Source organism: Psammomys obesus, unplaced genomic scaffold, assembly GCF_907164565.1.
Source record: "Psammomys obesus unplaced genomic scaffold, mPsaObe1.curated_primary_1811, whole genome shotgun sequence".
In the NCBI taxonomy this organism is placed as follows: Eukaryota; Metazoa; Chordata; class Mammalia; order Rodentia; family Muridae; genus Psammomys; species Psammomys obesus.
In genome coordinates this window covers 5054623-5077347 of record NW_026596085.1, presented here as the reverse complement: position 1 = coordinate 5077347, position 22725 = coordinate 5054623, and the positions used below count along the sequence as shown (strand labels likewise).

At 44.7% G+C, this 22725-nt stretch overlaps 1 protein-coding gene across 2 annotated transcripts in view; it reads left to right on the top strand.

The window, feature by feature from the left end:
* The window catches only part of Ano6 (anoctamin 6), a 159277-nt gene that overhangs the window by 94616 nt on the left and 41936 nt on the right, over positions 1 to 22725 (top strand). For both annotated transcript variants that reach the window (XM_055627116.1, XM_055627115.1), the window contains 5 exons: positions 11806 to 11871; positions 12864 to 13148; positions 13384 to 13497; positions 15391 to 15506; positions 18755 to 18889. In XM_055627116.1, the coding sequence (XP_055483091.1) occupies positions 11806 to 11871; positions 12864 to 13148; positions 13384 to 13497; positions 15391 to 15506; positions 18755 to 18889 (716 nt within the window). The remainder of the gene's footprint in view (positions 1 to 11805; positions 11872 to 12863; positions 13149 to 13383; positions 13498 to 15390; positions 15507 to 18754; positions 18890 to 22725) is intronic.

Below are 22725 nucleotides of genomic sequence, written 5' to 3'. Positions count from 1 at the left end.
AAAGCCCAGCTTTGGAACCACATTTTTATTAATTGGACAGACGTATCTGAGCTTTGTTGTATTCCTGCTGGAGCTTAGTGAGGATTTAGGACAATGCCGAGGAAAGGCAATTTCAAAGTCCTGTTTCCCCTAAAAGGAAAATGTTTTTCTGTATGTCATATTGATTTCCTAAAACAACGCCGTGATTGACTTTGCCAGAATTGATGAAAGTTCTGTAAGCAAGTTTTAGGGCTGTGGAAAGATGGAACTATTACGACAAAAGGCACTCTGAATATACACACAGATTTAAAACCCAAAATTCTGTTACAGCCAACCTTTTAAATACTATGGATCTTTACTCCTCAATATTGGTGAAATCATGTCCTAAGTCTGACTTTCCTTTAAAAGCGTAAGATGTTTGCTTTTGCATTTTATATGGGGGTGATTTTTTTTCTGCAAGCCTTATTTGGCTTGTGCTATGCTTTGCACAGACTCAGTCTGGATGGGTTTTATTGCAGCTCACAAGAAAACAAGGTTTAAAGTGGATTAATTGCTAGAAGGAAATAATTATGTAACTAATGAGGAGACAGAGCCGGTACTGAATGATGCAGGTAAGGCCACTGTATCCTGGTCCTCAAGCAAGCATCCCCTGGCTGTGAGGTGACAGCTGGGACTCCAGGCAGCCAGCAGCAGGGGACTGTCTCTTCTGAGAGATAAGGAAGCTCTTACCAAAGAATCCTGTGCTGCCTTTTCACTGTAATTCCTTGTCTAGCATAGATCATAGCCACTTTCTTCTCTCCCTCCCTTTCTTCCTCTCCTTCTTCCTTTGCCAAGGTCCCATGTAGTCTAAGCTCATCTTGAATTCACTATGTAGTGATGACTTTGAGCTACGCATCTACCTGCCTATACCCCCTGAGTATTGGGATGATAGATAAAATGTCACCATGCCAAAAGTGATGGCTAGTCTCTGTCCCCAAGCAAGCCTGCAGGTGTGAGGATGGGGGTAGTCTCTTGATTGCTAATTGATGGAACAGGGTATAGCCTAATGCGGGCCATGCTATCCCTGAGCAAGTGGACCTGAGGTGTGTAACAAAGCTAGCTACGCAGAAGCGAGGAGGAGAGGAGGCCAGTGAGCAGCATTTATTCATGGTCTCTGGTTCAGTTTCTGCTCTAAGCTCCTGCCTTGGTCTCCCTCAGTGACATGCTCTCATCTGTAAGGTGAACCCTTTCCTCTCCAAGTTGCTTTTGGTCGTGTGTTTATCACTGCAATGGAAACCAAACTAGGACAGCAGGTTGATTGATTGATTTGGAGGTTGAGACCCAAGGCATCATGCATGCTAAGCAAGAATTCTGCTCATTGAATTACATCCCTTACCATCTCATAGTCTGTTATAATTCAACAATAGCCAGACTTCCATGTCTGCTGGCTCTACGTCCATGCATTTAGCCAACCACAGATTTTTTAAAAATGTATATATTCAGAAGGGGGCTGGAGAGATGTCTCAGTGATTAAGAGGACAAGTGGCTCTTGCAAAGGGCCTGAGTTTGGTTCTCTGAACCCACATGATGGTTTACAACCATCTGTCACTCCAGTTTCAGGCCATCTAATGCTCTCTTTTGGTCTATGTTGGCACCAGTCACACATGGGTGCTCAGACATACACGCAGTCAAAACACACACACACACACATTAATAAATCTGTTTTTTAAGTGTTCAGAAGAACTGTCGTTGTTAAACACATGTATTATTCTTCACTGTTCTCTAACGTGGACAACATAAGCATTCAGCTGCATTATGCTGTGTTTAATAGAAATCCGAAGTGGTTTAAAAAATATGGGGGAATGTAGCTAAGTGATATCCAAATACTGTACCTTTTTTTGTGTCAGGACCTTCTTGGTGTTCATGGAGATTGTTTTCCGTGGGCATTCTAGACTCCATCCCTGTGTCTGCAGAGGGGGCTGGACTAGTAAGATAATCTTTCACTGCCCTGTGCTAGGTCAGGTGATCTCCTGAGTCACAGCACCACTCAGTATCAGAATAGTGTTCAGGCTTTTCTTTGTAACATGGAAGGGGAGTTGGCCGTCAGTAAGCTGCCATCGGTGTCTGGCACCAAAAACTGCTACTAAATATGTCTGTTCTATACTGTAATGAGCAAAGAGGTTTTAAATGAAAACCGATCCTCTTGCATTGCTCCAGTTTTTCCTTCAGTCTCGTTAGTAACTGCTTCTTTCTTTCCACCTTTGCTAGAACTGCAAACAAGCTGCAAGCCTGCTCTGCTGCTGATCTTGTTTTGTCCAGTACTTGGCTCCCTTCAGATAGTTGTGCGCCTGACCACACAGTAACAGAGTCAAATGATGGGGGAACGGGCAAGAGGTGCTGTCTAGACAGAACAAAAGCGGTGTGTGTAATCCTGATTACGTTTTATTTCCTTTTTATCCATTCCTAGTAATTGATGGAAACATAGTTTCCTTAAAAAGTTGAGGAAGGGCATGCCTGTGAAAGCATATGATTGTATGTCATGCTCACCTTAAGAATTCTCAAGAAGGGTCAGATTCGGAGACCGACACGTAAGAATTTTAAAGTAGCAATCGAGCTACTTTATAGAGCTTCTTTATAGAGTAAACACAGGTATTAGTTAGCGTTCAATCTTGTGAACCTTTAGAATCATTGGGCAGTGCTCACGTGAGTCACCCCAGGCAGAATTGTTACTAAGAAGGTAGATAAGCTCTCTTCAGAAGAGCTTTCAAGTGCATAGAGTGTCTAGTAAGGTAAGCACAGTGAACCTTGATATTTGATGAGGACTTTGTAACCTTTACTGAAGGGTTATCATGCCCGTGTGGGCTTTGTATTATTTTTTTGTTAGATTTTCTTAGTTATTTTAAATTATATTGCTGTTGTCCAAGTATTTTAAATTGTAGTTTGTGACCTGTTTTATATAGGATGCTTGATTTTTTTGTGAGTCTGTATGGGTACTTTGATAAACTTTTGTTTTAATGTGGCCATTGGTTTTTTAAATTTTTTTTTCAGTTGAAGACCACATTGTCTACAAATTATATGGGTTTTTGTTGTTTTGTTTTGTTTTGTTAAGACAGGGTTTCTCTAGATTATATCCCTGGCTGTCCTAGAACTCGCTCTGTAGACCAGGCTGGCCTCGAACTCGGAGGTGGGCCTGCCTCTGCCTCCCAAGCGCTGGAATTAAAAGGCTGCACCACCATTTGGCCTGTAACAGTTTTGTTTATCTTTTTTCTCATTCACATACAACTGCAGGGCTTCTGACATAAAACTAGTAACTCATCCTAGCAGCTGCTGTTGAATTGTTTATGGTTTTAATAGGATTAGCTGCAAAACTTCCCTAGTAAAAATATTTACACCAGTGTAAACTTTTGGTAGATTCCTTTTCAGAAGTTAAACTGTTGTCTTTTAAAGTTAAGTGTTTTTATAGTAACTAAGGTTTGAACTTTATCTTACGCACTTTTAAAAATCTCCTGAAAAGCCAGGTATGGCGGTACATCCCTTTACTCCTAGTACTTGGGAGGCAGAAGCAGGCAGATCCCTGTGAGTTCAAAGCCAGCCTGGTCTAAATAGTAAGTTCCAAGCCAGCATGGGCAACATAGTGAGACCCTATCTCAAAACTTTTTAATAAAGTCCATTGAAGTCTAATGAATAGTTTGGCAATTCATTAAGCAGATTCTAAGGTATATTAATTTTAGGTGCATAGATAGCCTCAACATATGTATAATGACTGGTTCCAAAGTACCATTGGATACCAAGGTGAGACGATGCCCGAGTCTCTTATATAAAATGGTACAGGATAATTGTATACAATCTAATATTTTAGGTGCTTTCATCATCTCCGTATCACTTAATATAAACACATTACAACAAAAATAGCTGTTCAACTGGGTTGTTTGAGAATAACAAGAGCAAAGTCTGTTTGTGTGGTTCCAGTTGTAATTTTTCCCTAAATAGTTCCCATCTTAGTTTAGCTGAATCTACGAAAGGAGAGCCTTCCAGTATGAAGAGTGGATTATATCTGGTTGTTTGTGTCCAGTAAGACAACAGATAGCAAAATGCAGATAAAAGTGTTCCTTATTAACTTTAACATGCTACATGGCCACATTTATTATTTATTATTACCCATGCCTGCTTATAAAACTACATTAAATAATTTATGGAATTGGAAAGTATTTGACAGTTCTGTAGACTATTAAAAAGTTAAGCTCGTGGATGAAGAGAACAGAATAGACTTTCCAGAGCTTTGTGTGACTAGAGGGCTTGGGAAGACGTGTGTCAACAGACAGACCATTTTTGTTGGGAAGAGTTAAGTTCAAGAGATTCATTAACACCATAGTTAACGTACTGCGTTGTTGCAGTAGTTTTCAGCCTCCTAGGATGAGTAAGAGGTTATCAAATGCTAAGCAGTTGAAAGCTAGCCTTCCACATGTATAAACATATGAAATGCATATTGTCCTCTCCTATCTCAGAATCAGCAAGGGGGTGGTAAGGGAGGAGGCTGAGTGGCAAAGAATCGTAACAGCTGAGAACATTCCCTGAGATGAACATTTTCCCACATAGTCCAGGCATCAGAGGCCAGGGGTTCACATTGTGGTAGGTAACTGAGCAATGCTCAAAGCCACTGTTTCATGACGCCACCTTCCCAGATGGTAGGCACTCAAGCTCATGCTTTAAATTGAATCTACTTTCGATTTTTTTTTAATGTTTTGAGAGAATGCCAGGAGCTCCCTTTTAGTATTTTTTTTTATCATTCCCATTGTTTTCCACCCTGCTTACAGTACTAACATTGTAGCTTAAAAGAAATAAACTGAATGAGAATAAGGAGTTTTGCACTGCAGCTCGGAAGTGGGTCGCACATTTGGCTTGCCTCTTGAGTGTGTGGCCTAAGAGCAGTGAATCTGGATCTTGTTTATTTCTGAAATGGTTAATGTCATTGATCTTAAACCTCAAATACAGACATAAAACAGTGATATATTGGAAAGAGAAGTCAAATTGTTTCTTGTCAGCTCATGGAGGACCTTGGTCCCTTCACAAAGATGGGGAAAGAACACCCTTTTGCTAAATGTTCCTCCTTAGGTTTGAAGGAAGGCCAATGTTTGTCCTTGCATTCACAGTCTCTTGTGTCTCACCTTTCTAAATATCATCTATTAAAGAGCCCAGGGGTTCTTGAACTAGACCACAATCCTACACAGAAAAGGCTTGAGGGGCATAAGCAGTCACAAACAAATGTGCTTGCATGCAGGTGCATGTGAAAAGGTGCACTCTGGGAAGAAGCATTTCTTCTTTTTTAAATAAAAATGCATTTCTTTTTTCTTTGACAGTTTTATACAGTATGGTGTCTGATGCTCAATTTCACCCGAATTTCCATCTCTTCCTATTCCTGGGAAACCTTTGTTCTAAACAGCATCTGCCTGGCTCTACTCTCACATCTTCTGGTTTTGTTTGTTCTCTGTGTGAGTACTTGGAGGGTGATATTAACTGGAGCAGTTTGCCCAGGGCCTTTACCCCTGAAGAAAAGGACTTCTTTTCCCCTAGCAACTGATAACTGCCAGTAGCTCCTCAGGGAAGGAGCTTGAGTCCCTCCTGCGCCTGTGACAGCTCTTCTGTAGGGAACCACAGCTGTTGTGGGTTCGTGAGTGCGATGGCCACGTCCTGTCCTGAAGACAGCATGGGACAGCCCTCCTCCCATCCTCTAGCTGGCAAGAGTTGACTCTCTCTAGGTTGACCTGTGTGAAGATTGCTTTGACTTCTTTTCCTCTCTACTGAACTCAGTAGCTCTAGGTCAGTGGTTCTCTACCTTCCTAATGCTTCCATAGCAGCATTCACCCCCTCCCAAGGGGTCACAAGTTACAGTTTGGGAATCGCTGCTCTGGACCAAAGGCCAGAGGTTGATTTGAGGATGAGCTTTCCAAGTTGTTCTTAGAAGCTGGTAAGCGTAGAAACCACCTCAACAACCCTTTGCTTTGTTTATTCGGTGGTAGGTTATGGACGGTTTTCCTTCTGTGGTAACTTGGTTTTTAAATAACCTGCAATGACTGTGTCTTTTCTTTAAAAGTAAAGTTTGAAACTGAACTTCATCCAAATATTCCCTCTCATTTATGCTTGCCATTTAAAATGCTCGTCTGCTTTTTGGCCCTTCGTGAACACACATTACCTGCTTGAGTAAATCCCTCATCACACCAGTCCACCAACATTAAATGTACCACCAGCGTGTGAATTTAAATTAAGCTGCAGTTGATGAGTTTATGTATTCTACGTACCAAACCTTCTGGAGCACATGCTATGTAACCTAATAAATTAGCACGTGAAGTAATTAATACTTTTTACATGATTTAAGATTTTTGAGTTATTTCTCATGCATCTTTCTTAGGCTTTGCAAAGATTATCCAAATGAAAACAAAATGACAGAACCATTGGTGCTTTGCTTAATGGAGGTCCAAGAATATTTGAAGTTAATCTGCATATCTCATTAATGCACCTCATCACAATGTACTCCATTCTTTGATTTCTCAGTCATTGTAGCCCCTGCTTTTCCCACTGAAGGAGTGGTAGGGACTTCTGTTTATAGTCAGGATTTGCGCTGTGTGATTCACAAGTTAAGTCCTGTGCAGCTATCGCATTATTAAGCCAATGAGACGTGGCATTGGTAAGCTACAGTGCTTAGGGACAGAAGGCTTCTTTAATTAAGTCAGTCTGTCCTTTGTAGTTTTAATGACTGTGTTCTTTATTTCTCTGACAGCTTTATTAATCTGTCAAAGGAGGTATAAATAAATTCTGTTTCTGGAGGGGAGGGGGGTGGTAGGTGCTCTCTCGATTCTTCGCCTTGAGCTGTGAGCCCACTCTCTCCCCCGTCACACACACAGATAGACCCTGAGTTTCTTTCTGTGAGGGACACATCGTCACAATGATTAGTCACTTTGGCTTTACCAGAATTCCATATGCGAAGAAGATAGATCTCATTGCCTTACTGATGGATTTGCTTCCATAGAGATGTAAGAATTTCAGCACAGTTCACTTTAAGGTTTGATTTTTAAAAAGAGAGAATGAGACTCTAATTTCTTTCTTTCTTTCTTTCTTTCTTTTTTTTTTTTTTTGCTACCAAATACAAATCAGAGGGCATAGTGATGGCTTAGATTTCATACATAAGGTTTCCCAGCAAGCCGCTGAGATAAATTTTAGTTAAAAGTGTGTCTTCAGATAATCACTTATTCAACAAATATTTATTGAGCAGTGGCTGTGTCAGTCAATATGCAATATCAGTTGGCATGGGTTTTAATGTAGAAGACATTCTGCACTAATTTTTCAGGTGTCAAGAGCAGTTACTGATGCAAGTATAAATTCTACCAAGAAGTAAAGATGACGACTTCATACACAGACTTCAGGAGTCTTTGAAGTGAGCAACGGCTTCCCCCTCAGCGCCTGTTTGACAAACAGAGTACACAGGCTCATTTATTTTACTTGCTTGACACAACTAAAACTGGTTAGATCAATTTTTAAAATATGCCACTGGTTCTTTGCGAATTGACATGCCGAAGGGAAATAATAGGATCTAAGTCGTTAAAGTAACATGGAGGTGGTTTATTAACGTGTTCAAGCAAATGTGAACGCCCAGTCCTCGAGTCGACTGTTTAAGTGTTTATAGTTTGTGCGGAGGCATTAGAAGCCACCTCCAAGCTCTACCAATTATGTGAAGCAAGTCAGGTGAATACCTTGGGACTTCTTTATAAAGAACTAAATAAGAACGAAAATAAGATAAATTAGTGCCACCTTTCTGGAGGGCGTTATGGCTGTGCGTGCTAAAGGACTTTCAGACACACTTGATTTAACAGTTGTGCTTCTAGTGTTGTGCCCTAAGGAAGTAATAAAAGGTGCACAGAGGTTGTTTCACTTTGAGAGCGGGAAATTAAAAGCAATCCAAATATCTAACAATTTGAGGTTGGTGAAATAGAATTAGTCTGTCACCCGGAAAGAATATTATTAAGCCATGAAAATTGTATCGAAGGGAGTTTGTATGTCGCACACGTGTGCTACAGTGTGTGTCAGTGCCCGTGGGACATACAGAAGTGGGGCAGAAGAGTTAGGCAGACACATTGTTTCCTTGAAAGGATGGTAAAGGGATACACACGCTTTAGCTACCAAGGACGGGGCTTAAAGATCAGGATTGAGATGAACACAAAGCATGGAAGACAGAGGGCCAGGTAACTGAAGGTTAAGGCTGTTTGAAACGTTCCTGTAGAAGGGCACAAAGCTTCTCGGCGGAGGGATTTGGGGTCACTGGGTGTGTAGTGCAGGGGCAGGGTGGACAGCCAGTTTTTCATATTTCTGAAAGGAGAGGTGATTCTGCAAGTCCTGTGGACTGTACCTCATGGGTCACATTGTATTCCTGAAGTCACATGTAATCTTTAATCCTAAGATGAAGCGATTTCTTCACCAACTCTAGAGATGGAAACGGTGGTACTTATCTCAGATAACTGCCCAGCATCACACAGGTTAGTTAAATACAAGAGCTAGGATTTGAGTTTTGCCCCTCATCCGGAAGTAAAGGAAATCCAAATTATGAGAGCAGAAAGAGGATGTTCAGGGGGTTGAGTAGATCCATGAGGAGAGTGCCAGTGAAGGTAGCGGGAAGTTACCGCCTCCATTCAGAGAAATCCGTGGAGGAACAGACCGCATCTGGTTTGCAAAGTCCAGTGTATGATATGTGGTTGGTGCAGGTGTCAAGACCAAGTGAGGAGTGGCTGCTTTGGTGTGTCTGATGAGAGACTAGCCCGGCTTTCCAACCATTCCTCTTCTGTCTTCTTCTTCTTCAACTCTCTGTCATGCCTGGGAACCTCAAATGCTGTGGAAGCTCTGTGGTCTCTGATATTGGGGTACTCCAACAATAGAACTGTACCTCTCCTCCTCCACTCTACCCTACAGTACCCACAGCTAAAGACTCACTGGGGGTTAAGGATGAAGGAGCCCAGTTGTTTCTTCAGTGGTCTCATTTCTGAGCCAGTTCATCTCTGAGCAACAGGGAGCCGCTAGTCTACAGTGCGCTCAGTTTATTCATTTTTCAGACATTTACGGCGTGCACGCTATTGTATGGGCCTGAGTCATTAAGTACTAATGATACTGATATTAAATCATCCACATCTCTAGGGGCAGGAGTGGTAATAAAAGACAAGAGGACCATGGGAGATTTGATGGTCTTAGAATGGAAAGCATTTTAAGTGATTTTTGGCTGACAGGTAAGAGCAGTGAGAAAAATAGAAGGCATTACCCAGTAAGATCAAGAAGTGAGTGGCTTTCCGGTGCCATAGAGAAAGATGGCACCAGCAATTAATGGGGAGGAAGGAAGATACAGTGATGGCCACCATGGACTCTGCGACAAAGGAAGCTAGCCCTCAAGCAGAGAATGGGGTTCAGCTGGTTACGTGCGAAGCATGAGGGGCACCTTGGGAGTGTGGGGCAGCTCCCTGGCCCGTGTCTCCTGATCACCACCATGTAAACAGGCCACTCTCCACCTCCTGCCGCCATGAGCACCGCCCATCTTCCCTGCCGGGATTCCCTTCCTCCTTTAAGCTATTTCTGTTGGGAATTTTATCCCACTGACAGAAAAGTAAGTAATAAAATATTAACTGAAATCTCGGCCGCTGCTGGGGTCACCGCCAGCTTTCCATTAAGTTTTCTCTCTAGAGGTGACTTTCCGGCTCGTCATCACAGAATGAGTTCCTCTTTGCATGGCAGCACTTGGTTTCCAGTTCAGGGCGTCTTAGTTAGGGATTCAGTTGCCATGGTAAATAACAGCAGCAACTTGGGAAGTAAAGGGTTTTATTTTATTTTGTACTCCCAGGTCCCACCCCACCACTGAGGGGGATCAGGGTGTGAACTGGAGGTGGGAACCTAGCTGGAGCCATGAAGCCAAGTTTACTGGCTTGCTCTTCATGGCTTGCTCAGCCTGCTTTCTTACAGACCCCACGACCACCCGCCCAGGGGTGGCACTGACCCCAATGGACTGGGCCCATTTATATCAGTCATTAATAAAGAAAAGACCCTACAGACTTGCCTACAAGCAATCTGCTGGAGACATTTTCTCAGTTGAGATTCTCTCTCTCATATGACTCTACCAAACCACAACAACAGTAGTAACAAAAGAACCACTGTGGACACAGGTTTGGAGTAGAGCTGGACTCGGGGTCAGCCACATACTGGGTGTCCACAACAAATTTAAAAGGATCTTTCTGTATTTGGGGCACAGCAGCTTAGGGCCTTCCCTGTTCCTCTCAGGAGCAAGTCAGAAGTGGTACCTTCTGGGTAAAGAGGCTGACTGCTACCCCTGGGTTATCTTGACCTCTGGCTGGCAGCACATGGATGTTGGAGTTGTTTTAAAAGGGAAGAAAGAAATAAAGAAAGAGAGAGGGGGGAAAGGGAAGGAAGGAAGCAAGGAAGGAAGGAAGGAAGGAAGGAAGGAAGGAAGGAAGGAAGGAAGGAAGGAAGGAAGGAAGGAAAAACATCCACTATTCTTAGTTGTCTTCAGTGAGAAGGTTGCCTCAAGTCACCTCCCACCATTACAAGAAATGGACATTCAGGTCTGTGTGCATCAGGCAGTTTAAATCCCTGTCTTATGCAAATGTAGAGGGCCGCCCCTGAAGTATGAACAAATGAAAGAGCAACACAGAGGGACTGGGTTTCCTCCTGTAGGCTGCAGAGGTGATAACTGATGGAAAGAGAGTTCTAGCTCAGTGAGTGCTCGTGTTCTTAACCTCTGCCCCCCTACGCATCCCCACCCCCCACCCACCCATTCTCTCTGATGCCTTCACAGCACAGTTGTTTTGCTTCCTCTTTATTGCTATGATCGACCCCAGGCCCAAAAAAGCAACCTGCGCTTGAAAGGCTTACAGCTTGAAAGGCTTTCAGCTTACACCTTGAAGTACAGCGCTGAAGGGATATGAGGGCAGGAACTCAAGCCGCAGTCCGCACGCCTGCATGCTTTCCTCATGCCCTGGGCCTCCGTCTGCAGATGCCTGACCATCTGGAACTTAGTAGCACTTCAAGCGAGAGTGAAGATAATATCAGCTTTGCAAATGATTATACATTTTTTTTTTTTTTTTTTTACTTAAACACAACTCTTTAGTTTGAATTAAGAAACAACACTAGTGATTTTTTAATGTTTATTTTTTTAAGTTTTATTTGCATGGGCATGTATGTGTATGTACCTTCTGAACTGGCCTTGTAACGTGGGAGCGGGGCTATGTTATCAGATAGTTCCTATTTTGTGGACTTGGAGATGTTTATGGCTTGATGAGCATTTCATTGTAAACACCTTGAACCTTGTTAGAGTTCTCTATATTGTTGTATTGACTTAGGTAAGTTGCGCATGGAGTGTGTGTGCGCATATGTGTTTGTTTGTTTGTTTGCATTTATGTGTGTTTAATCTATACGCATCTAATATTGAATCATTTGAGTAAAAAATTTAAATCTGGAATCTTTAACTCTGGTCAGTGAATGAGACTCAAAAAAATTTTTTCCTTTTGTGTGCTTTTGGGAGCTAAGGATTGTGCCACAGAAATTTTTATAGACACCCCCCCCCCCCAAAGGACCAAAGCCCCAACAGGCCAGTCCATAGCGCTCCAGAGAATACAGGAAATCCATTACATTACATTCTCTTGCATTCTCTTGGAACTATCACCATTGAACTGGTTGCTTTTGTTCCATCTTGAGCAAATGTATCTCTTCAAGGCCAAAACAGTCAGCTATTTTTTTTCCTTTGAAAACAGTCTTTTCTGCTAAAACTGGCGTTCTAACTTGTATTCCTGTTCCTTTTGTCAGAGGAAAAGACAAGCGTATGAGTCTAACCTCATCTGCCACGGCCTGCAGCTGGAGGCAACGCGCTCAGTAAGTGTTAGTTTCTTTGAAACCCTTCTCCAGCCACTGTGCTTGGGAGCTTGTGCCTCAGCTGAACTGGTGGGGAGGGAGGGTGCTCGGGAACCATGCAGCCAGAGCTGGACCACAAACAGCGGGGGAAAGGAGACAGGCAAAGCCTGTACCACAGGCCAGTGAGATGGCTCAGTGGGCAAAGGCACCTGCCACAAAAACCTGATGGGATGAGGTGAGGCCCGGGATTGTGTGGCTGGAGGCGAGAGCTGGCGTGTGAGAGTCATCCTCTGACTTCCGCACATGTGACCAGCGGACACACCCCGTGCATGCCTCTTCCTTTGCAAGGGGGAATTCACTTCACCCTTACAGCGGGCTTTTACAGATAGACTGCTTATCTGTAGTAGTGAGTGTAATTCCTTGACATCAATATCCACATTGCACAGTGCATAGGCATAAATTAAAGCAGCCCGTTTCCTGGTTTAGATAGCAAAATTATCCTAGTGTTGTTATTCCAAGCCACTAACTTAGATTCTGTGCCGACAAATTAACAGTTCGCTTTCCTCACTTAAGATATTGTTAGTGTGAGTCCTGAGGGATGGCTCAGCATTTAGCAGCATTTGCCACTCCCGGGGAGGACCAAAGTTCAGTTCTCAGAGCATCTGCCTGCAACTCCAGCTCCCAGGGATCTGATGCCCTCTCCTGGCTGCTGTGAGCCACCTGTACCACCTGCACATACAAGCGCAGACACATACACGCACACACAAGTAAAAACTTAAAAAAGTAAATATTTTAAAAATTACCAGTCTTATGTTTCTTAATTCAAACTGAAGAATTATGTTTAAGAAAAAAAAAAATGCATGATCATTTGCAGATCTGACATTGTCTTCACTTCTGCTGGTGTCCTCTTTGTGTAGGTTTCTGTTTTAAAACCTACGGGAGCGCGGGAAGTGGGGGGAATCTGTGCTTTAAAATTGCGAACACAGTTGTTTGTTTTCCTCGCTCCTTCCAAGGTTTCCGATGACAAGCTTGTGTTCGTGAAGGTGCATGCGCCCTGGGAAGTGCTGTGCACTTATGCTGAGATCATGCACATCAAACTCCCCCTAAAACCAAATGACCTGAAACTGAGCTCGGCCTTTGGCACCCTCAACTGGTTCACCAAGGTCCTCCGCGTGAACGAGAGTGTCATCAAGCCGGAGCAGGAGTTCTTCACGGCACCGTTTGAGAAGAGCCGGATGAATGATTTTTATATCCTGGACAGAGACTCCTTCTTCAACCCTGCCACTAGAAGCCGCATTGTAAGTCTAAGCCGAATGTGGTTTCTGTTTCGGTGAGATTTGAGACAGCTGCTGTTGAGTGAGTAGCCGCTTGTTGGAGTTGTTGTGGTTTTGTTTTTAGAAACTGAAAAAATACTATAATTAGTAGTATCGGTGTTAGTTCCGTGCCTGTCATTTTCTGCTGTGGTAATAAACAGTGGTTTCATGGGCTAGTTCTACAGTAAAAACAACACAGTCCGTTTTGAAATCTTTTTAGGTCTATTTCATCCTCTCTCGGGTCAAATACCAAGTGATGAACAACGTTACCAAGTTTGGGATTAATAGACTGGTCAGTTCCGGAATCTACAAAGCAGCGTTCCCTCTACACGACGTAAGTCAGATGGCGAAACCAAAAGCGCCCAGTGACAGGGAGGATTAGACTTCTTCTGTCTCTTCCTCAGTAAGACAAAGATGATATCTGGAGAGATCACAAGCTGGTCCAGGGCAAGAACAATCCAAAGCACCTAGGTAGAGAGCCGTTGCTGGGTTTAAAGGACTAGGCAGAGTGAAGAGTTCTGTCCCTCCGGAAAGGGGGCAACAGCTCAGATTCCACAGGGCAGCACCTGCTGGGTGACTGGTTGTACAGTCTCTCTTCCACGCCCCAGCTAGGTGGCCTCGTGAGCCATTTATTCCGCCTGCCCCCACGTGCCCTTGTTAGCGAAGAAGGTGTTGTGGTTCCTTCCTCGAGTTGTCTAATTAACTTTATATAAAGCATTAGACCCTGTCATGTAAGCGGTAGCTACTTTCGTAATACTGACAGATGTCATTACCAGAAAAAAAAGAACAGGGGTTGGTTGGTTGGTTCGTTGGTTGGTTGGTTGGTTTGGTTTGTAAGGAAAACATGTCAGAAATTCTAATTTGACATTTTCTGTAAGTAGACTTTTCCTCCTTGAAATACTATTTCAAAGCTCTATCAGGCTCTTAAAAGGGGATTTACCAGGGTTCATGTCACAGTGACAAGGCCCCAGAGTATTGACTCTGTGAAAGGACTGTTCAAAGGCTACAGTGACCCATTGGATTCAGGAGTGTTTATCAAGCAGCTAGTGTCTCCTATGGACTGTATTCTTTTAAACGTGATCATTCCAACCTTCACTACAACATACATGCAAGGCCGTTATATATCTAGAAGCGTTTACTGTGTCCTGTCATCGAAACATACTGAATACCGCATCAATCACACTGGTACTTCGTTGCATTTTCTACCACTTTATCTAAATCTCTACAACCAAAGAAAGCAAGCACTGACTTTGACCATTGCTGCTATGTGTTATGTGCATTGGGGGTAGAGGACAATCTTCAGATCTACCATATATCAAAACTAAACTGGAACTTCAAACAGGTGCTTGGTTCACATGGATGAGCCAGAGAGTGGGAGGCGGGGCCGAGACAGCAAGGCCTGAGCCTCCTGGGAGATCCAGTGTGGCCACCGAGCCTGACAGTTGGTTCTATTTTTGTGCCCCAGCAAAAACTAGCAGTGGAAGCTTATGAACCTCAGGGACGGTACACATCGTTCTCTGGATGCTAGTGTCAGACATAACCATCCTAAAATACTCACTGACGTTTGTCTGTGCCCGGGTCTTTCAGATCTCCAAGCCTGGAGTAATCCAGTGGTGTGAGTGGGAGCAGGCAGGGATCAGGGCTCTTACCAAGGCTGGGCTTCTTGGTAATACGGTTCCCTGCACGAGCAGGAGGGTAGGTTAGACAGGAAAAGGGGTGATTGGATCTAAACAGAGGCAGGAGGCTCTGCTTCTTAGGTGACGTGACCCAGTCTTTGCTACTTACTTAGCGCCAGCATAACTGCTGAACCGAGAGCTGATGAAGCACCAACAGTGGCCTGCTGCCCACCAGTGTCCTGGTCCCCCCACCATGCAAGGGTGGGCTTTCAGATAGATGGCTCTGGACTGAGAGGACCTGAAGTCTTGAGAGGTCCCGTTTCTTATTGCTCAGCACTGCCTCATTTCAGGACATCAGCATCGTTGGGGCTCCCAACACCTCCCTGCCCTGCTCGCTAAGAGTGACAGCTACCAGCCCCACTATCCAAGCATCCATTGCCATCTCTATTCCCAGAAGACCCTCAAGGGCAATAGTTATCACCCTTATTTTAGAATCACTAGAACTTAAATGGCATAGCTGTCCCTTCCAACAAGTGGGAGCCCAGTTCCCACAATGGCCATTTTAAGTTGAGGACTGTGGTGCTCATTTCTTTCTTTCTGCTTCTCCTCAGTGCAAATTCAACTATGTGTCGGAGGACCCCAGCTGTCCTAGCGAGCGTTACCTTCTGTACAGGGAATGGGCTCACCCTCGGAGCATATACAAGAAGCAGCCCTTGGATCTTATCAGGTGAGCAGAAGGCAGTATTCCAGTGAGAAGCACCCAGTGGAGCCCTGTGGTGTCTCAAACTGTCAGTGTGGTCCCACCACGAACTGGAGAGACTCTCTTCCCTCTCCGGAACTGCCCAGGGGTTAGAGGTTACCAGTCAGCCAGCGACCTAGAGAGACTCCTTCATTGCTCAGGAGTAAGTGGTAGAGTCATTAGCTCATTGTGTGGGAAGCTGGGAGCATTTTCAGTGTTTTTCTGCTGTTAGATGTCATTTCGTTACCTCCGAGGAAATCACGAGAGCATGGAACTTGTCTCTCAGAAGCCGGCGGTCTTGGCGCGGTGGTATTGTTGAAGCTCACCTCTGTCCTGTGCGTTTGCTGTGGTGACATCATCCCCTCCCGGTGGCTTGACCTGCTTTGTGTAGGGATGCCTGACATACAGCCTTGTGTGCTTCTGTTAGCATGGTTTCCTCTTGCCTCGTTTTTGTGAAGGTAGCAGCCATTAAAAATTTTTTTGTTTGTTTGTTAGATTAATAATCTCATAAAGATTCATTTAATTATTCCATTTGGCCCTCTTTAGTCCTCCCTTGTTTAATATTACCTGGATTATTGTCACACAGAGGTACTCCTGCCAACTCTGCCTACCCGGTAGATTAAAATAGTATGTGGGCGTATACGTGTAAAAACAGTCTTCTGGACACTCGTGAGGAGCTGCTGTCTGGAGCCTCTGAGAATAAGGAGTCCCTTACGTCCCATGCCCTTCTCCCACATACCTTAAATCTTTAATCGTCTTTTAATGGCTTATAATCCCTAAGGTAGTGGAAATACCATGTTTGTGGGTGGGTCCTCTGCTGTACAGTCCAGGGAGTTAGCGCAGGAACAAGAGTCTCAGCATGTTCAGTGTAGGTGAACTCTGACCCCAGCGTCTTCAGGTGAGACGGTGCATTCAGCATGGTATAGCTGTAGACAACCCCAGTGTCTGCGGTTGATACCTCTGGGTGTCGGACCCACAGGTGAAGGGCTGACTGCATTCGAGGATGACAGCCTTGTGAAGTTTCTCCATTTTGTTAACTTCAGAAACCATTTATGTCTGCATGCATAGCAGTGGGTTTGAGGGATTCTTGTTTTAAGTGAATCAAATGCATTTGCTAACTTGTCCCTGCCCTACTCCACCTGTCATTTCCTTTCCTGTGTCACCAGTAACATCTTGAAATTATCAAAAGTGGGACATTTTCTCTCTGTAAAAGTGACCCAAGCAAACTAGGAAAAAGCAATCTGCAGGAAACATCTCAGCCCAGAAAAAGAGTTCTGCCATGGTCTCCTTATTTACCTCGGAGAGAGAAAATGAGATAGAGTCTGAGTAGATGGCAGCAAAGATCCCTGTAAAACAAAATAAAGCTTTTGAAAAATAAAAATAGAATAGGAAAAAGTTTAGTAGGAAGTTCAGTCAGCCTCTAGAGATCCAGGTTGGGAGCGTCTAGAGAGGTTTGATCATTCTACTCCCTGGCCCTTGCAGGCTTGCAACCATGACGTAATGCAAAACACATTTAGTTCAGCTTCAAAAGGCCCATGGTCTGTCACAACCTCAAAAAAAAAAAAAAAAAGTTGCTGTGGTCATGGTGTCTCTTCACTGCAATGAAACCCAAACTAAGACAGAAGTTGGTACCAGGGCCTTGGGTATTGCGGTGATAGGGCTGACCACGCTTTTGTTTGGAGGACTATGGCTCTAGGAGCTTCAGAGAGCAGTGGAATGCTTTAAGCAGGGCTTAATGGGCCATACTAGCAGGGGCATGGAAGAGAGTGGTGCTGAGGGTGATTTGAACTGTGGGAGTCTGGCTTAAGAGGATTCAGAGGAGAAGATTTTTAGTGTGTTGCCTAGAGATCATTCTCGTAATATTTTGTTAAAAAAAAATGTGGCTGCTTTTTGCCCTTCCCTGAAGAGTCTACATGAGGCTAAGGCAAAGAGATTTAGATTCATGGCAATGACAAAGGAAATCTCAAAAAATAGCCTAGTATAGACTCTGTCCTGTGGTCCACTACTATGAAGAACATTTTGCAAATAGAGCAAACTGCATAAGAAAAATACAAAATATATGGCTCAAGGGATTAAAGAGGCACCAGGAAGTGCAATGGAGCTAAATCCAATGTTCAAGGATATTAAGTAGAATGAAGGGAGTGGTGACCTCAGGGCAACATCCCACCCAGCTAAGCTTCCATCTTGTGGAAAGAAAAATAGGTCCAGGTGTGTGGTAGAAGCCTTTAATCCCAGCATTCAGAAAACTGAGGCAAGACTATCTCTGAGTTCAAAACCAGCTTGGTTTACAGAGCAAGTTCCAGAACAGCCAAGCTTAGGCAGTGAAGGAAACCATGGAAAACAGAAATTACAAATGTAATTGAACAAGGAGGTCATGTTCCAGCTTCAGAAAGAAGCAGAAAGTAGCAGCTTCGGCCATGTGGTTCTGACTTTAGAATCAAAGCTAGGATTTCCCTCTGTGACTAAGGAAAGCTGCTGAGGCCAGGGAAGTGTCAGGGGTGTCCCTGCTTGGAGGCCCAGAGAGGCCACTGTGTGAAACTGGGCCTGGCTTGCTACTCTGGCGGGAATACTATTTGCCTGAGTCTTGCTCATTCCATAGCTTGTGGTCAGACAGAAGGTGGTGGTGTATGAGAGAGAACACCTTCACGGAACGGCTCCTATTCCCCTGCTGGGTTTCTCTTACTGCACCGTAGGTGTATAGATATGTTTGTGTAGAGAGAAGTCACGGCTTGAGAGTGGGGTGGCACCGTCCAGGGTCAGAGGTACCCATTGTTTTCTCAGAAACGTACCTCGTCCACGGCAGCTGTGTAGTCAGTAAGGCTTGGGCTCTACAACTCGCTTCTTGCCTTTTCTCTAGCCACGTAATGGCAGGTAGCTGACGACCAGGCAGAAGACCCCCTCATAGTAAAAGGTCTTTTAGAGACTGCAACTCGGTGCTCACCTTCACCTAGAACAAGGGACGCCCTGTCCCCTCCACCCCCCATCCGAAGTGCTTTCTCCTTCCTTGGCCCCTTTTAAATTCACTCCGCTTCCATGCGTGTAATATCCTTTCTGGTCCATGGTTAAACTTTAGGCGCCTCTGTGAGGATGAACAGGACAGAGGGGTGAACCAAATCAGGTGTTTAGGTAAAAAGCCTCCTTCTCTTAAAAACCCAAGGAGCCATGCTAGGATGAAGCTGTTTTGGTGAAGATCCTCTGAGAAAACTGTCTCTTTCTCTCTCCCTCTCTCTCCCCAGGAAGTATTATGGAGAGAAGATTGGAATCTACTTTGCTTGGCTGGGCTATTACACGAAGATGCTTCTGCTAGCCGCGGTGGTGGGCGTGGCCTGCTTCCTCTATGGCTATCTGGATCAAGATAACTGCACTTGGAGGTAATCTCTCTTTAACCCTTGTTGCCACACTGATTAGTCACGAATCCGTTTCCAGGGTTTTAGACAGTTTTGGTAAAGGAGAACCCATTGCAAGCGCTCATTGCACAGATCTCTCCTCTTTGTTCTGAGAATAGTAATAAATGAAATGGAATTCTTCTCAGATAACCCAGCACTGAGTCTGACATTATGTCCGGGATATAAAACAAACAGAAAAAACCCACTCTGACGGTTTAAGATAGTTCTTTGTATGAAAAAGGAAGGCGCGGAGATAAGATTGCCCTTGAATGTCTGGCTGCCAAGGAGTGCTTTACACAGCTTGGCAGACCTGGGCCAAGAAAAGCTCTGACTTCCTAGGGTTTTAGTGAGAAAGCTGGTGGTTTTCTGTGTTTAGAAAAGACTTTTTCTTAAACCGTATTAAGAGTTGTATGACTGGAAACTCAAGTGACCAGTTGCAGTTCTATGTTTTTACTTTCATAAAACTATTCCTTACGGCGTCAGAGGCGGGGGGAAACTAAATACTCGAGAACTGGTACCAGAATTCAAGTGTTAGCTTTGTCTTAGGACAGTGGTTCTCCGCCTGGGGGTTGTGACGCCTTTGTGTTCGAATGACCCCTTCACAGGGGTCATCTAAAGCCATCGATAGAGGTTTACATTATAATTCATCACAGTAGCAAAATTATGGGTATATGCAGCAAAAATAGTTTTATGGTTCCACAGCATGTAAGGGCCACGGCATTAGGAAGACTGAGAACCACTGATCTAGGGGGAGTCTGGGCGCACTGGATTTGCTGTGTTGTTCGGAGCCATGTTAGATTACACACCTGCTTTTGATGGCCTCAGCCTCCAGAATGGAGACAACACTGAGCCACACATTGTCTTCTGACGGTCTCTGTCCAGGTGTGACAGGGAGATTGTGGCCTGTGGGCTTCGGCGCTGAGAGGATGACACTTTCCAAGCCCCGAGCCTGTGAGCCTGGCTCTGAGGAGGGATGTTTGCTTGTCAGCCTGATATATAGGTACATCACCCAATCCACGGCCCAGGCTGCAGAGCTCGTGTGCCCAAGGCGGCTGCTTGAAGGCTTCCCGCTCTTCTTGGAAAGAGTTTGCAGCCAAAAAATGAATGTTGGTGCCTCGTCGCTCCACTTGTCTTTGGATTCTTGGTTGGGCTAACGTTGTTCCACCCTCACATACGTGGCACCTCAGAACAGACCTTCAGAGTAAGCAGGATTCGCTTGGCAAGGTCCGTTTGTATATGTGTATGTGTTGTTGTAATGTGTGTGGTGTGCGTTTGCATGTGAGCGTGTGTGATGTGCGTATGTGCGTGAGCGTGTGTGTGGTGTGCGTATGTATGTTAGTGTGTGTGGGGTATAGACATGTGTGTGTTAGATGGTGCCTGTGGTCCATGCACACAGTTAGCTGAGCACACAGAAGCCAGAGCAGAACTTGTATCTTCCCCTCTCGCTGTCAGCCTTATCCCCTTGAGACAGCATCCCTCACTGATCCGGAAGTCCACCTTTTTCCTAGGCTGGCTCACCACTCAGTTGCTGGAATCCTGCTGTCTCCGTCCCCGGTAGTAGAGTACAGGTTTGTGCGGCCAGGCTCGGGTTACTGAGTGGGTGCTGACAGTCAGCCCTGACAGTGTTGTCATGTAGTGCTGTCTCTGGGGGAGAGAGATGAAAGAGAGAAAGGGTATATATGCTTCCTCTTCCGCTGAGGTGCAGGCTGAGTGTGGCAGAGGAGTCCTTGCGTAAAAGCCCTTGGAGACCATTTTATAAAACTGGGAAAGTGAGGCCGGGGTCACAGTGGAGGCCGCAAGATGCAGAAGATGCCAGAACCATGAGATGCCTTCCAAGAAGAGCTGCGTACAGGGAGAGGAAGCCGTCATCTCTTGCAGCCCAAAAGCTGAATGAGCAGAGCCATCTAACTGTTTTGAAACTGAAGTCCCAGACACCAAATTTAGAGTTATGGGATTTTGTTGTTGTTGTTTTCCCTGCTGGGCTCTGGTCTTTCTTCAGTCCATTATTACCTTGTTACACCCCCATCTCTCGCTCTTTAAATAGTAACACATAGTCTGTACCTTTATGTTAGAGGTGTGTAGTGTGCATTTGGTTCTACGGGGTGGTACAATTAAGGGATAGCCTTGATTCTCAAAAGAGACTTTGGATTTGGGACCTTAAAAATTTTTGTAAAGTCAATGGGACCTTTTGAAGATGGGCTAAATATAGTTTGCTTTATGATATGGCCATAGGTCTATGGGGACCAGGGAGTGGAATGAGGCGGTTTGAATGAGAACTGTTTCCCTTTGGCTCAGGCATCTTAACACTTGGTCTCCAGTTGGTGGTGCTGTCGGGGGGCGGGGGGAGAGGGGGTTAAGAAGTGTGATTTTGGTTGGGGTATCTGTCTCTGCAGGACCCCTGGGCCCAGATTTTTTTAGGCTCTGTTGGTCTCCTTATTGAGCTCCTGTCCTCTCCAGGTCTTTCTATCTCCCCTTCTTTCATAAAATTCCATGTGTTCTGCCCAAAGTTTGGCTATGAGTCTCAGCCTCTGCTTCGATACCTTGATCAGTAGAGTCTTTCAGAGGCCGTCTGTGGGAGGCTCCTGTCCTGTTCCCTGTCTTCCCCTGCTTCCGATGTCGATGTCATATTTGCCCTTCTGAATGAGGATTGGCCATCTTCCCTAGGGACCATGCATGGAGATTGCCTAGACCCCCTGCTCAGAAGTAGTCCATGGGCAGCTCAGTCTCCAAGTGGGTTCCCTAATAAGAGGTACAAGGGTTGTCTCTGGCATGAATTCAGTAACAGGCTCTCTGATCACCTCCCCCTTTGGGGGGGGGGAGGCAGGAGTGCAGCCTTGCCAGGCCACAGAGGAAGACTATGCAACCAGTCCTCATGAGACCTGATAGGCTAGGGTCAGATGGAAGGGGAGGAGGTCCTCCCCTATCAGTGGACTAGGGGAGGGGCATAGGAGAAGAAGAAAGATGGTGGGTAGGATTCAGAGGAGATGAAGGAGGGGGCCACAGCCAGTTTACAAATTGAATAAACTGTAATAAAATTACAATTTAAAAAACTGTGATCTCTCTGCTTCTGGCTCCTGCCACCATTCCTGCCACTTGCAAACATGCCTCTTTGCCATGAGGGACACTCCCATCTCCGGAACTGTGAGCCAAGTTAAATTCTTCTGTAAGCTACCGTGGTTGTGGTGTCACAGCAACAGAAAAGTAACCAATGCAAACCCAAAAGCAACCAATGCCCATTAGCAGTGATCTCCTTGGCCTCTAGAAACACTGATCTACTTTTGTTCCTGTAGATCTGTCTATTATGGACATTGTGTAAGTCAAGCTATGTAGTGTGTGGCCTTTCGTGACGGCTTTCTGTCACTCACATTGTTTTCAAGGGTCTTTTGCTGAAGTATTTATTGATACTTCAGTCCCTTTGGGGACCAAATAACATTCCATTGAGTGGGGATGCTTTATCCTTTATCTATATATCAACTAATGGATGTTGGAGTTGTTAGGGATATTTATGTCTGTTACAAACATGTACCTGACATGCTGTCATGGGGACATATGGTTTTATAGCTCTTGGGAATATAACAAGAGAGTGGAGTTTCTGGTATATATATATATGTTTAACATTGTGAGAAACTACCAAAGTACTGTCCAAAATGGCTTTCTACATTCCCATCAGCCACAGGTGGTGAAGACTCCAGATTCCCCAGATGCCGGAAGGCACTTTTCTTGGTATCATTTTTATGTTTTGTAATTGGCCTTCTAATTTGATATTGGCAGTATATCGTGGCTGTTGTGTCTTTTATTTCCTCCGACAGAGACTGGTGTTG